At 42.4% G+C, this 14,456-nt stretch overlaps 2 protein-coding genes across 3 annotated transcripts in view; both read left to right on the top strand.

Moving 5' to 3' along the window:
- Positions 1-14,188, top strand: part of LOC113019677 (butyrophilin-like protein 2) — a 53,456-nt gene extending 39,268 nt beyond the window's left edge. For both annotated transcript variants that reach the window (XM_026163472.1, XM_026163473.1), the window contains one exon: positions 14,136-14,188. The gene's annotated coding sequence lies outside the window, so the exon portion shown is untranslated. The remainder of the gene's footprint in view (positions 1-14,135) is intronic.
- On the top strand, positions 1,546-11,182 carry LOC113015646 (uncharacterized). Its single transcript, XM_026157731.1, has 9 exons — positions 1,546-1,582; positions 3,997-4,377; positions 4,867-5,199; positions 5,278-5,376; positions 6,064-6,390; positions 7,606-7,932; positions 8,439-8,620; positions 9,739-10,054; positions 10,836-11,182. The coding sequence occupies exons 1-9, from the start codon at positions 1,546-1,548 to the stop codon at positions 11,180-11,182; spliced, it is 2,349 nt and encodes a 782-aa protein (XP_026013516.1).
- Positions 14,189-14,456: the final 268 nt, after the last annotated feature.

The raw sequence follows: 14,456 nt of genomic DNA, 5'->3' as shown, positions 1-14,456 counted from the left end.
GTTAGCGCCGCTAGCACTAGCATTGTTGAAGTCCTTAGCTGCAGCCTCGAAGCGAGCATAGAAAGTGTTCAGCTCGTCTGCCAGAGTCACGGCCGCGTTCGTTGGTGCTTTATAATCCGTTATTGTTCTTAGTCCCCGCCACAGGCTCCTAGAGTCACTCTAGTTTCCTCCCGTAGCGCTGCTTCGCCTCTTTCACCGCCCTCCGCACGTTATATGACGCGGCTTTGTACGGGTCCATGTCCCCCGTCGTGAGTCCCGTGTTGTAGGCAGCGGTGCGGGATCTCAGAGCGTCGCGGATGGTTTTATCCACCCACGGCTTCTGGTTGGGAAACGTTGTGATAGTCTTTGTCTCCACGGTATCATCCGCTAGTTTCCCGATGAATCCCACAACCGCTTCCGTAAACACGTTGACATCATCGTCGGAGCTGTTTCTGAACATGCCCCAGTCTGCGTCATTGAGTGCGTCCTGTAACGCGGCCACCGATTGATCAGTCCAGCGCGCGATCTTCCTCTGAACCGGAACTTCCTGTTTCAGCCTTTGTTTGTATTTTGGCATGAGGAAGATGGCGGCGTGATCGGATTTGCCAAACGGAGGGCGGGATTGTGCCTTGTAGCCGTCCTTGACCGTAGTGTAGCAGTGGTCCAGTGTCCTTTCACCCCTGGTGGGGCAGGTGATGTGTTGATGAAAGTTCGGCGCTGCGCGTTTGAGGTTGGCACTATTAAAGTCCCCCGTCACAATAAGCGCAGCGTCCCGGTGTTGTGTCTGGTGCTGTGTGAGTGCCTCATGCAGCTCGCATAAGACGGTGACCGTGTCCGCTTGTGGTGGAATATAAACGGCACTTACAATGACCGATGTAAATTCCCGAGGTAGATAAAAAGGACGACACATGATGGACAGTAGTTCCAGATTTGGTGTGCAGGAGCGTGTGAGAGGAACAACGTTCGCACTGTTGCACCAGTTGTTGTTCACCATTAAACACACGCTATATTGGGTAACTTTTAACCACAACTTTTTACTCCATTATGAACTTCAACAAATAATCAATCTATCACAAAATCACAGTGTTAGTCCTTTAAAACTCTCAAATACAGTAAAAAATAATAATTAATGTATTTCTTTTGTATTATTATGAGTATTTATTGTATGGACTCTAACTGTAAACTCAGTGAAGGGAAAATATTTTAGCTCAAACACCAAAATTCATTCAAATTAGATTTTTCCTCCACACGATTCAGATTTTATTGCTGGCTTCTTCATAAAGTTGGATCTGACTTCAGTGTAAATGACCTTTGTCTGATGTCTCTTATTTAATGAGCTTGTTTCTCCTGCTTTTCCTCACTTTCCTCACAGTCTGCCCTGATCTGATCGAAGTTGAAGTTTCTGTTGGAATGATCTGAGCAACAGACCTCCTCCCTCACTGAAGTGTGAAACTTTGTCTGTGAAGCAGTGTGAGAGTGTCAGTAGATGATCAGCAGAGGAAAGTGAAGCTGCTGTGAGCTGATGTCCTGAAGGGCTTTTAAAGAGTCTCTGAGTTTGACAGGAACATGAAGATGTTTGTGGTGTTTGTGATCCTCCTGCACGGTAAGTACACCTTCCTCTCTCTGCTCTCATCATCAGCTTTTCTTTCATCTCTCTCTCTTTAATGTGTTGAAGTGCAGCAGGAGGAGATTTCCATCAAACACTGGATTCTGATTCAGATCAAACTAACGATCCAAAGCAGCAACTTTCAAATCTCTGGATTCTTCTTGGTGCCTTTCAGATGAGCTCATGTTACAATCAGCTGTGTGTGTGTGTGTGTGTTTGCTTCCTGTGTTTTTTGCACTGATCTATGAATGAATCATAGATTCCTGGATACCATCCAAAACTGAAGAAGTCAGTTGGACGAGTGATGATTCACTTCTGCCACTGAAAACGCTACGTATAGATGAACCGAATCAACTTTTTGGGTTTTCCTTATTCTCTTTAATAGGACTGCATCATCTGTTTTTACTTCAATACCTTTAATAACCTCTCCTTTGTCAGGTATTTTTAATCTGCCTACATCCTTGTAGAAAAGTTAACATAAAGTGTGTATATTGGAAACAATTAGCTTCTCATAAGAAGCATCTGATCCAGACTTTAATACTCTGCCTGAACACAAAATGTGTCTTTGGACAGCAGCAGGAAAACCCAATGGTCCGACAGCCGTTGCTGTTATACTTCTTCACCGTGTGATGAAGACATTTATGTCAGGTCTGAGTGGACCTGAAAGGCTGGTGCCAGAGGCAGGATTTTAGTTTAGTGAGTTTCTGTCAAGTTACCTCAAAGTGTTCTGGAAAAAGCAGTTCTCTGAAAAAGTTCATTAGGAAACATTGAAGCTCCATCAGTCTACAAACAGCGAGAGCCTCTATAGTTCTTTCACAGTCCATAGTGGAAAAACTACATTTCTATGTCATATATAGATTCTTAAGAACCACGGGATTCCTCCTTTTATTGATTTACTTTATTAAAATAGGATCACTGTGATTTTCATCTCTTTTGTTCCTTGTTGCTGTCAGAGGATTTAACTCTGCTGAGGTTGCTGCTGAAAAAAGTCAGAGACTGCGACGCCAGCTGCTGTTGTAGTAAAAAATTTGTCTGTGAGCTGTGATACTGATATCTGTTAACTCTGACACAGCTCTAAATCGACAGAAATTCATAATGTTTTAGTTGGATATGCATTTTGTACAATTGTTTGTAGACAAAGGTTTTTGAGATTTTAAACCCCACTCTGCACAGTGGGGACGTGGACGCTGGTATGGTTTGGCTGCCGCTGCTCTCTCTATACTTAGAGCTTGGTATACTTAGACTAGCTTGTTGTATCGTCTGCACCTGTGCCTGTAATGGCTGCATGGTCTGGTGTGTTGTGCTTCATTGTCTTAGCTGTTTGGCCTGTGTTCTCTTGGCCATTTTTACTGTCACTTGTTGGCTAAATCACTGGCATTTACTGTCCACATGATGAGCTTTCTCCAAAGGGTAGCTGGCCGGCCTCTCCCTTAGAGATAGGGTGAGGGGTTTAGCCTTCCAACAGGGGCTCAGAAGGGGGCTGCTGCTCCTCCTTTTCAAAAGGAGACAGTTGAGGTGACCTATGATGCCTTCTGGAGATCTCCTGGGTAAGCTATTCCAGACATGTCCAACTGGGAGGAGGCCCCAGGGTAGACCTAGGACATGGTGGAGAGATTATATCTCTCAGCTGGCCTGGGAACGCCTTGGTGTTCCCTAAAAAGGCTGGAGAAAGAAATGGATAGATACTATAATTATAAAAGGATTATAATGCTCAACCTTTCCAAAAGAAATATGAAACATTGTCTTGCAACAAAAAAACATTCAAGAAAGAAGACAGAAAGTGAGGCTTGGACTCTATGGATAATGGTGACGTATGTTTTTGACACTGAAAAAATAAAACACTGCTAATATCCTTATTCAAAAATCTTTCTCTCACTTTCGCAACCCTTGGCCGTGCGCTACGTCCGTTTTTTTCCCTCCTTCTCCATGACTTGGCGTGGTACTGAAATAGAGAGACACGAGCCTTCGCTGACACGGCCCCATAGACCCACCCATCTCCTGTAGCTCAAGACTGAAGCTCAAGTTTTTATAATTTTCACTCTTTAACAATTAATTTTCTAACAAAAGAGTTTTAATCAATTTAAAAAAAACTTAGTTATCCTTCATCCTTCAGCTGTCTCAGCCTCTTCAGCTTCCAGAGAGAAACATGTATAATGCCTGGTTTTGCCAATCCAATCAGTCCATTTTTGTAAGTTTAGCTTGTGTTATCTTGCCCTGCTCAGTATCTGAGAGAATGTTTTGGAGGAATAGTGTTTCTCTTCACTGCTGCACAGAACTGATGATATTCTGATTCACGGTGCACTGAGGTTATTCAGGGTGCAGCCTGTTCACTCATTTTAAAATGTAAATAACAAAGAGTTCGTTCCTTGAATTTATGTTTCTGATTACATTTAGTATTTCTTGTTTTTTAGTAAATTTGGTTTCTTTCTGTTTGTGCTCAGTTTCCCAGTATACCACATTGGCTGTTGTGGTAGAAGTTTATGAGGGAGAAAGATCTGTCCTCCTGCCCTGCCTGTACTCAGGTTTCATACCTGAGGACTCCACAGTTATCTGGACTCTCAATGATCTTGTTCCCAAACCTGTCCACCTACGAGGAAAAGGAGGAGATGATCTTAATGGGCAGATCCAGCAGTACAAAGGGCGTACATCAATGAATCCCTATGCTCTCATCACAAAAGATTTCACCCTTACTCTGAGAAGGCCAACAAAGACTGACTCCGGCAACTACACCTGCTCCATCAGTGCAGGAGAAAGTGAACGGAGACTGAGAAGCATCCAACTGCATATCAAAGGTCAAACCCTAAAACCTGCTGTACTTATTGGTCAGAAGTCAGTGCTGCAGACAAAGGTCAGGCAAAGCTGAAGAAAACTAAATTGTTCTAAATGTCTTGATGAAACCAGCGCAGTAAGAAACTAGGACTGCTGTGGAAGCCACACCAAAAAGCTGAGCTCAGTCACTCAAAATATGACCTTTTACACATCAGCCAATTTGAAACATTCAGAATTTCCTTTCCTTAGATGTGTCAGAACAAGTGATGTGTTGATAAGCAGGTGATTTAATGCCCATAATATTCATTGTGATCCCTCACCCATTTGTGAGTGTAGCAATATTACATAAATTCCAGTTACAATAGAAAACAAAAAGAGCCAAAGACTGTTTTGGTACATTATTAATGTTTACAGAACAGAATCAAAGATCAGGAATGTGGATACTGAACCAAGCTCCATTTACAATCAGTGTCAGTGCAGCTGATTCTACGGTTGTTTTCTTATCCTCTCAGACCAGCAGGTGGACATGAAGGTGGAGGTAGGCTCACAGTCTGTCATCCTGCCCTGCAAAACAAAACCTAACATACCCGAGGCCACCAGAGTGGAGTGGACTCGCTCTGACCTCGGACTCATGGTGGTCCATGAGTATTCAAATCAAAGTGGCCAACTTATGACTCAGGACGAAGTTTACAGAGACCGAACGAAGATGAATGAAGACCTGCTGAGAACTGGAGACCTCAGTCTGACCCTGAAACACCCCACAGAGAGAGACACAGGACGATACATCTGCACCATCTACAGGGACAAAGACATCCTCAGATGGAAAGTAGTGCTGCAGGTCAAAGGTCAGTGCTGTACTTACAGGTCAGAGGTCAATGTTGTGGACACAGGTCAGAAAACTTTTCGTTTTCTTTTCATCACAGAACGGTTTCCATCCTGGGCCACAGCTCTCCTGGTTCTCCTGATTCTTCTTGTTATTTCCGCGGTTCTATTATTTCATTTCCGGCACTATTTCATGTCAGGTGAGTGTCTCCTACTACACTACCCATAATGCCGATGGTCAGCAGGTGTCCTCTGGTGGCTCCTTGACTGCGGCTCACACAAACTTGTTCCAGAAGCTGAAAGAGTTGAGAGTTACAAACAGATGATACAGAGAGCTGAAGAGAAACTTCCAGGTTTGTTCCAGAAGTCAGAAAACCTCCTTCAGACTCAGTCATTGATCAGTGAAACAGCTCCACAACATGACTTTACTAAACAGTGTGTGTGCTTCACTGCATTGATCTGACACAGAGGCTGCATGTGGACAAGCTGTTCTTCTTCTGTGGTGGTAAACAGCAGCTGACATGGAAACATGTGCTGACAGTAAATGTTGCAGCAGCTTCAGTAAATGTTCCTCCTTGAGTTGTGCTCAGTCATGTGGTGGAGAGCTTCAGATGTTCAGACACACGAGATCTTCATGGTTTCTGTGCTGATGTGTGTGAGACATGGCCGACTGTGGAGGCTCAGTCTGTCTGTGCTTCTTCATCCAACATGTCTGCAGCACTTTACAGGACGCTGCAGACTAGTTACCAAAGAACGAGTCAGGAACACATCAGGAACAAACTGAGACACAATCTGACTGAGACTAGAAGACAAGGAGGGACAGGGAGGTCATGTGACCATCACAGCTGCTAATGATGTCATCATGTTGTGCTTTGTTGTTTTCTCAGTTTACATGGTGGAGGTGGATTCAGGGGAGGAGTCTGTCCGGCTGCCCTGCAAAGCTATAGTCGGATTCCTTAAAGACACTAGAGTGGAGTGGACAAACAGAGACAACAGGAAGATCCACATATATCAGAATGGCTCTGATCAGCCTGGAGAACAGGACGAGTTTTACAGAGAACGAACGAAGATGAAGACAAACTTGCTGAAAACTGGAGACCTCAGTCTGACTCTTGAATATCCCACAGATGAAGACACAAACACCTACACCTGCTGCGTCTACAGTATGAAGGGAGACATCTTGTTAACAAAAACTGTGAAACTCGGTGTCAGAGGTCAGTGCTGTTGTCATTGGGCAGAACGTAGTTCATTTTTATTTGTATTTCATATGATATACATTTATGAGATTTTTAAGACTAATTTTCCTCAAATATTTTAACCTTCAACTCAATACAGTTCCTCAGTGATTTAGAAAGGCAGAGTTTATTGATTAGCAGCAAGTTGGTTGAAATTTACCAGCATAAAGCTAAAGGAGCATTTCTTAGAACATGTAGAAAATGAGACAACCCATATGGAAAAGATATATATATAAATCTTATAAAGTTTGTATCTGTCTTGTGTGAAACTTGTATGAAAAGCATATAAGATCCCTTGAAAAATTAAATAATGAAACTTGTATGTTTTGGATACTTACTAAAACGATGTATTAAAGTAATGAGAAAGTGGCCACTTTCATGAGTAATCACATATAAGTTTTTACTATTTCTTTTCCATATGGGAATGACGGTTTGTAAAAGTTTTTCAGCAAATTTGAAAAAGGATGATTAACATTATCTCATGGATTAGTAAATGACACACATATATGTATATACAGACACACACACACACACACACACACACACACACATATATAGATAGATAGATATATCTATATATGTAGAACAACGTCTCTCTGAGATATTTATTTACGTACGGATACAAGAACTATTTCACACCACCTGTAAGAACTCTCTATAATGCAAAATATCTGTCTGGCAGAGAATCATCTGCACTTACATTTTTGCTGGAGTATGAAATGTTTTATTTAAATACTATTATTACTAATAATAAACATGCATAGCCAATTGATCTGTATCTGGAGCAGAAAGCCTAGCTAACAAAGAAAGTTGATGATCACTTTGTTAATAAACATGATCTCTGACTGGGGTCAGGTAACACAATTAAAGCCTGGATATCCTGAATTTGCTTCCCAAGATGCCCCCAGGTAACTAGTTGTTTCCTGCAGTGAGCTACTTGATTCTCTTTCAAAGAACAACAACAAAGCTTGTCTCTGGACATGTGACAGTGATGTTGAGGTCTTTAAGAAACAGACAGCTGTGACGCTGATTGGAAAAACAACAAAGGCAATATTGTCTCTGTTCAGTGGCATAATCTGACTGATTAGTAAAATGTGTTTTGACTTGAAATATTTCACTTCAACTACTAAATGTAAATCATGCTCAGTGTTGCTGCTTTTTTCTGTATAGCTCATATTTTTGGTGTCTTCTCAGTTTACACAGTAGAGGTGGTTTCAGGGGTGGAGACTGTCCTGTTACCCTGCAAAACCAGGACTAACCTGCCTGAAGATGCTAGAGTGGAGTGGATGGACAGTGACTATGAGAAGGTCCATGTTTATCAGAATGGCTTTGACCAGCTGGAAGAACAAGACCAAGATTATAAAGATCGAACACAGATGAATAAAGAACTGCTGAGAACTGGAGACCTCAGTCTGACCCTGAAGTACCCCACAGACTGGGACACTGACATCTACACCTGCACCATCTACAGCAGGGAGGGAAACATCCTGAAAAAGAAACAAGTGAAGCTGAAAGTCAGAGGTCAGTGCTGTAGATCAAGCTCAGGGATCAAAGCAAAGTTAGTTTTCATTTGTACGTAGTTGTGGTAGCGGGTCTTGCCACTGTCGATGCTTTTCAGTAAGGATAAGAGTCAAGTTGTGGTTTGCACACACTATAAATACTTCTAATTGTATATTTAACGTGCCTGGCTGTGGAGTGCCGACTGCTCACAAGCTCATGCGGATGTCTGCTGTGCAGTTTCCTGTATAAGAGGAAAAAGGTTAATGAGCTATGGAAGACAGGTCCTTCAGTTTTACAGGCACTGTTTCCACACCACTCTACAGCTGTGCAGTTAAAGCACGCCCCAACAGCCACATACCCCAGGGTGAGCTAGAAATATGTTACAAGGATCCCAAACTCATCTGCCATTTTCTGGGCTTAAGAGAGAAACAGACTCCACTTGTTTGTGAGGTTACAGTTTTGTAAAAAGAACCTTGTGTCACATTATATAAGAAGAAAGCTCATTTTCTGCTTTGTTGTGCTGTCAGGTATCAAGGTGAACGGGGTTTCAGACAGCGAGTCTGTCCAACTGCCCTTCACAACCACAGAAAATCTGCCTGAAGATGTAAAAGCAGAGTGGATAGACAGAGAGAACAGGAAGGTCCACGTGTATAAGAACGGTTCTGACCGGCTTGAAGAACAGGACAAGGTTTACAGAGGCCGAACAGAGGTGAATAAAGACCTGCTGAAAACTGGAGACCTCAGTCTGACCCTGAAATACCCCACAGACTGGGACACAAAGACATACACCTGCACCGTCTACAAGGAGGGAAACATCCTGATGAAGAAACAAGTGGAGCTGAAAGTCCAAGGTCAGCGTGTGCTTGAAATCTGAACGCCATTTTTGACATTGATTTCTGCATCCATTTTCTTTTGCCTAATTAGTTCAGAGCAGAGGTAGGTGGGTGCTTGTAGCTTACCCCAGCTACCATGGGGCAGGAGGTGGATACACCAAGGATAGATCGCCAATGTGTTGCAGATCACAATCTGTTGTTAACACAGAGAGACAGACAACCATTCACATTCACATTTATGGGCAATTTAGAAGCTAACCAAACAATAATATCTTTGACCTGTGGGAGGAAGCCAGAGTACAGACAGTACAGACAGAACCCACGCAGACAGAAAAAAAAATGCAAAATCTTCACAGACAGACCCCAGCCAGGCGGTGGAGTCAAACTCAGGCAACAGTGCTAACCTTCTCGCCATTACCCACTTAATTTCTCAAATCATTTAAGCATATTAAAGGTGGTGCTTGATTCTTATATCACATTAGTGATGGTACGTCTGTCTGTGGTGTGGATCCAAACAGAAAAATAATTGTTAATAAACTTCTCAGTGGGCAGTGGCCTCGGGGACTGTCTGGAAGTGGGAAGCAGCCCAGCCAATGATTCAGTTTGCTTTGAGGAAACAGTCCATCTGATGTTATCAGATCATCAACTTTGAAGGAATTCATTTGATTTGACTGAATTCGATTTTCAGTGATGCTGTTTGACCTTGAATCTTTTTTAGAAATACAAATGTTCCATTTTATATCTACGACAAAAAGACCCAGACAAAAGCTCCACACTGACAGGAGAAATTGCTGTAAAGTAGGAAATGGACAAAAATAGCACCATCAGTCTCTGATCATCTCTAACATTTTGAACTTGTTTTCACTTTCTAGATATCTGTCATGTTACCTTCTACTCTCATATGCTTCTGTCCCTCAGTTTTCTCTACAACACTGAAAAGCCAGCTGCTGTCTGAACAGCTCATGTTGTCTTTGTTGTTGTCTCAGTCTGTCAGGTGGAGGTGGAGGAGGGGGTGGAGTCTGTCAAGCTGCCCTTCAGAACAACAGAAAACCTGCCCGAAGATGCCAAAGTGCAGTGGAAGGTCAGTGGTGATAGGATGGTCCATGTGTTTAAGAACGGCTCTGACCAGCCTGAAGAGCAGGACCAGTTTTACAGAGACCGAACGAAGATGAATGAAGACCTGCTGAGAACTGGAGACCTCAGTCTGACCCTGAAACAGCCCACAGAGAGAGACAGTGGAGAATACAGATGTAAAGTCTACGGGAAGATCAATAGATACAAAAAAGTACTGCTCAAAGTCAAAATCACAGGTTGTTACTTTTTCCTTTGATTCTTTGTATGTATGTGTTGTTGTTGTTGTTGTTGTTTTTTAACTAGAATTCCTAAAATATGTTTGATATACACATGTGTGATAGAAAACATTTTAAACTTGACATGAAGACATTTGGATCAGGAATAAGTTGGCTTGTTTTTATATTTATTTACGTGTGTGTGTGTGTGTGTGTGTGTGTGGATAGATAGATAGAGATCAATTTGGCTCAAAGTAATTAATATGGTGTGCATTTATAGTTCATTTCAGGTGTTTTCAGTTACTTAAAACAATTAAAAGAGAAAGGAGTTAAAATAAGCAATTTGTAAGATTTAAAGTAATTGAAAGTTTATTCTTGCTAAGTGGAGGCTCGACAATTTATTACTGCTTCATTCCTAAAGCTTAGAGTCTAAAGACCATTTATTTATTAATTTATTGAAAAAAGTTAGTACAGCAAGCCATAAAATAAACGATAAAAACCCCAACAAAAAACAGAGCCATTCATAACTCTGCACCATCTATGTTCAGAGATTGAGGCTCAAATCGGCTCAAAGTGTCCCATTTTCACTGATTGTTTCCCGACGACATGCTTCACGTGTGATATGGATCCTCTGCTGAAGGAATCTGCTTTCTATCCACAACCTGTTGATCCGTGTCTGACTAACAGCAGCGCAGGAAGCCCTGCAGTTACAGAGAAACTGTCTGAGTCCCATCCAGTCAATGCTGCTCAGTGTTGCTGCTGCTGGCTGTTCAGCTCATTTTCTTCTTTGTTCTATTCTCAGTCCCCAAAGTGGAGGTGGATTCAGGCATTGAGTCTGTTCAACTGCCCGTTGAAATCAAAGCTCACCTGCCCAAAGACATTAAAGTGGAGTGGAAAGATGGTTCGTACAGAAAGATCCACATATATCAGAACGGCTCTGATCAGTTTGAAGAACAGGACAAGGTTTACAGAGACCGAACAGAGATTGATGAAGACCTGCTGAACACTGGAGACCTCAGTCTGACCTTGAAATACCCTACAGACTGGGACACAAACACCTACACCTGCATCCTCCTCAGCAGGGAGGGAAAGATTCTGCTGAAGAGAAAGGTGGAGCTGAAGGTCAGAGGTCAGTGCAGCCTCGTGTAAGCATGTATGCAAAATCTAAGGTCCATTTTTGGCATTGATTTCTTGCAATATGAGCCTAACTGTGACGACCAGATGTTGTCAGTACTTCGCAGGGACTTGTTTCCATACAGAAGAATATCTGATGAAGTAGAACTTAAAAATACCAATACACATGATCACTGCAAAAGTATATTAAATGAAATCCAGATACTTATAAGCTGTGAACAGTGGTTTATTCTATTATTCTTGAACAAAATACAGAGTACTGGACCAACACTGAAGTCCAGGCTTTGTTAGCTGAGATTTAATTAGACTATTACCACCAGAATCTGCAGCCATTATAATTGGGAGCCAAGAACACTGTGAAGGCCCTCTTGTATCTGCTCCATTTATTATTTTATGCCTTTTTGCGGTCCTTAACATGCTTCAAAAATACATGAAATTTTGCACATGCTTCAGGCCTGGTTGACATATTTTATTGATTTCATACATGGGCATTTCAAGATGGCTCTAGAACACCACCTATACAGGATGTGATGAATTCCTACAGAGACACACTTTGAACATTCACACATACACATACATATGCCACCTGTAAGATTTCAACAATAACAACAACAACAACAAAAATCAGCCCAGGCACTAGGAGGTGATGCATCCATATGTTGTCTGCCATGGAGCCCAGACCTACAACTCCATCCAGGCTTTCCTGCACCCCTTTGATAGTCCTAGTTCACAATGGTGCCTGCATTTTTATTTCATCTGAAATATCTGGCCTCCTTAGTGTGCCTCCCAAATCTTAGCCACTCTCTTTAGATGTTCTTGAATTGACTGGAGTTTAGCCCTCTCAGTGCTCCTAATCTTCAGTACCTAGGTGGCTCTAAAGTGCTGCCAAAGTCCATTTCTAACTTGACTGAAGTAATTGCTGTCCCACACTGTCTTCCTTCTCTCACCCCAACCGGTCGCAGCAGATGGCCCCACCCCTCCCTGAGCCTGGTTCTGCCGGAGGTTTCTTCCTGTTAAAAGGGAGTTTTTCCTTCCCACTGTCACCAAAGTGCTGCTCATAGGGGGTCATATGATTGTTGGGTTTCTCTCTCTCTACTGTACACTAAAAAAAACCCACTTTAAGGCGATTGTTGTTGTGATTTGGAGCTCTATAAATTGAATTGAATTGTCAGAGGTGGAGTTTGGTAACTAGTCAATGTCACGATGGACAGATGGCACGTACACAGGTTGGCCAGACAATGCAATTCTTAGTGACATCTGTACCTTTGGAGGAAAGCTCCAAGTTTGTTCCATCTGTGTCTAAGATCTTGTGAATTATTCTTGTGATAGGGCGAATCTCTTCTCTTCATCTTCGTCTGACTCCTGAAATCAATAGTAACAGTACTCTCTGTCTGAGTTTTCTATCTCTAAATCATCAGTTTTCTCCTTCTTTTACTGTCCCAGAAAATCTCCCATTCACTCTCATTCCCACAGATCCACTGTGGTTCTTCTTCTTGCTTCTTCTATCTCTTCTGTTTTGTTCTGAAATCTCATGTTGCTGTAGCCACTTGTACTTTTTCTCTTTTTCTGGGATTCTTTGCACCTCACTGTAGTCTCTGACAACTGGTGAGTGATGGGTTTTTCTCCATTCTACCACTGGCAGCATGTCCACTAAAGATAACGCTCCTGATGATAGAGTGCTAAAATTGTGTAACTTCAGTTCGCTGACAGAGCTGAATATAAACGTGGAGCCATAGATGTGGCCTCTACAGATGCTGGTCTGGCTTCAGTCACCTTGAGACTCTGACTTTGTGTTGGATGATGCTGCCTCTTCCTTCTAATCATCGTTTGACACACTGTTGCTATTATCACCAGAAGATCTCTCTTATTATCAGCTTTCCTTGGACCCCAACGTTTTCTTCCTCCTTCTTTCCATGCGACATGTGCCTTATCATGTTCCTCTTTTGGTCTTTGATGTAGGCACCCAGGCTGTAAACACTTTTATTGCATGTGGCAAAAACAGTTTTAACCCGATTGGTCAAAACGTTGGACGAAGCCTTTAGACGCCATGTCAGCCTCATGTTTCATCTTCTGCACCTTTCCAGCATCTCCCTGTATGGAGACGTCTCTTCTCGCGTCACCATGGCAACCATCGCTTGTCATCCAGTCAGGCTTGTAGAGAGAGAGAAGGGGGAAAGAGAGCATTCCCTAACAGCAGAATTTATAGCCCTGTTTTTCTCTAGGAGAGTCCACCTTAAATCTTTATGCTTTCTGGTGCCATCACCATCCAGGCAGACCATCCACCTCAAATTCCTTCTCCCTGTTCATATCTGTTAGTGTCTAAGTCTAACAGTCTAAATCCAAAACTATTCTACAAAACATATCTCTGTGCAGTAAAGAATGAAACAAATGTGTGATACAATTTGTGAGGTCATTGCATAAAATACAATAATGGGGCTATGTGAGCCTTAAAGATAAAAATAAACATTATTGTCCTACAGATTTCTCTATAGCTCTGAACCTGCTGTCTGTCTGTCCTGTGTTTGTTGTCCTCTCAGTCTGTCAGGTGGAGGTGAAGGAGGGGGCGGGATCTGTCCAGCTGTCCTTCAAAACAACAGAAAACCTGCCTGAAGATGCCAAAGTGCAGTGGAAGATCAGTGGTGAAAGAATGGTCCACGTGTATGAGAACGGCTCTGACCAGCCTGAAGAACAGCACCAGTTTTACAGAGACCGAACGAAGATGAATGAAGACCTGCTGAGAACTGGAGACCTCAGTCTGACCCTGAAACACCCCACAGAGAGAGACAGTGGAGAATACAGATGTGTAGTCAAAACAGAGGAGATCAAGAGATACAAAACAGTATTCCTCATAGTCAAAGGTTTGTTTGTTTGTTTGTTTGTTTGTTTGTTTGTTTGTTTGTTTGTTTGTTTGTTTGTTTATTTGTTATTTTCATAGTTCCTGTCTGACTGTCTTGTGTCTCCTCTGCAGGGAGAGTTCAGGTCCAGGATCAAACAGGGGACATCAGGAACAGAAGCAGCTCCATTGATCCGACTCCTCTGATGGCTGATCAATCAGTTTGATCTGTGTGTTCTTTGATTATTGATCAGTGATGTCAGAGTGGAGTCAGTGTGATGTTGTTGTTGTGTGTTTGAGACTTTTAGTGTCCATGAAGGTCTCTGCTGCCGTAGATCCTCTGAACTGTGACAGAGGTCTCACTCTGGAGGAAATACTCAGCACTTTCATTTTATTTACAGCACTTGAGATTATTTATTTATTTATTATTGATTATGATCGTGGCTCAAGAGTTGG

Source organism: Astatotilapia calliptera, chromosome 3 (genome assembly GCF_900246225.1).
Source record: "Astatotilapia calliptera chromosome 3, fAstCal1.2, whole genome shotgun sequence".
Classification (NCBI taxonomy): domain Eukaryota; kingdom Metazoa; phylum Chordata; class Actinopteri; order Cichliformes; family Cichlidae; genus Astatotilapia; species Astatotilapia calliptera.
The sequence above is the reverse complement of the archived record's forward strand: the minus strand, read 5'-3'. Positions and strand labels throughout refer to the sequence as shown.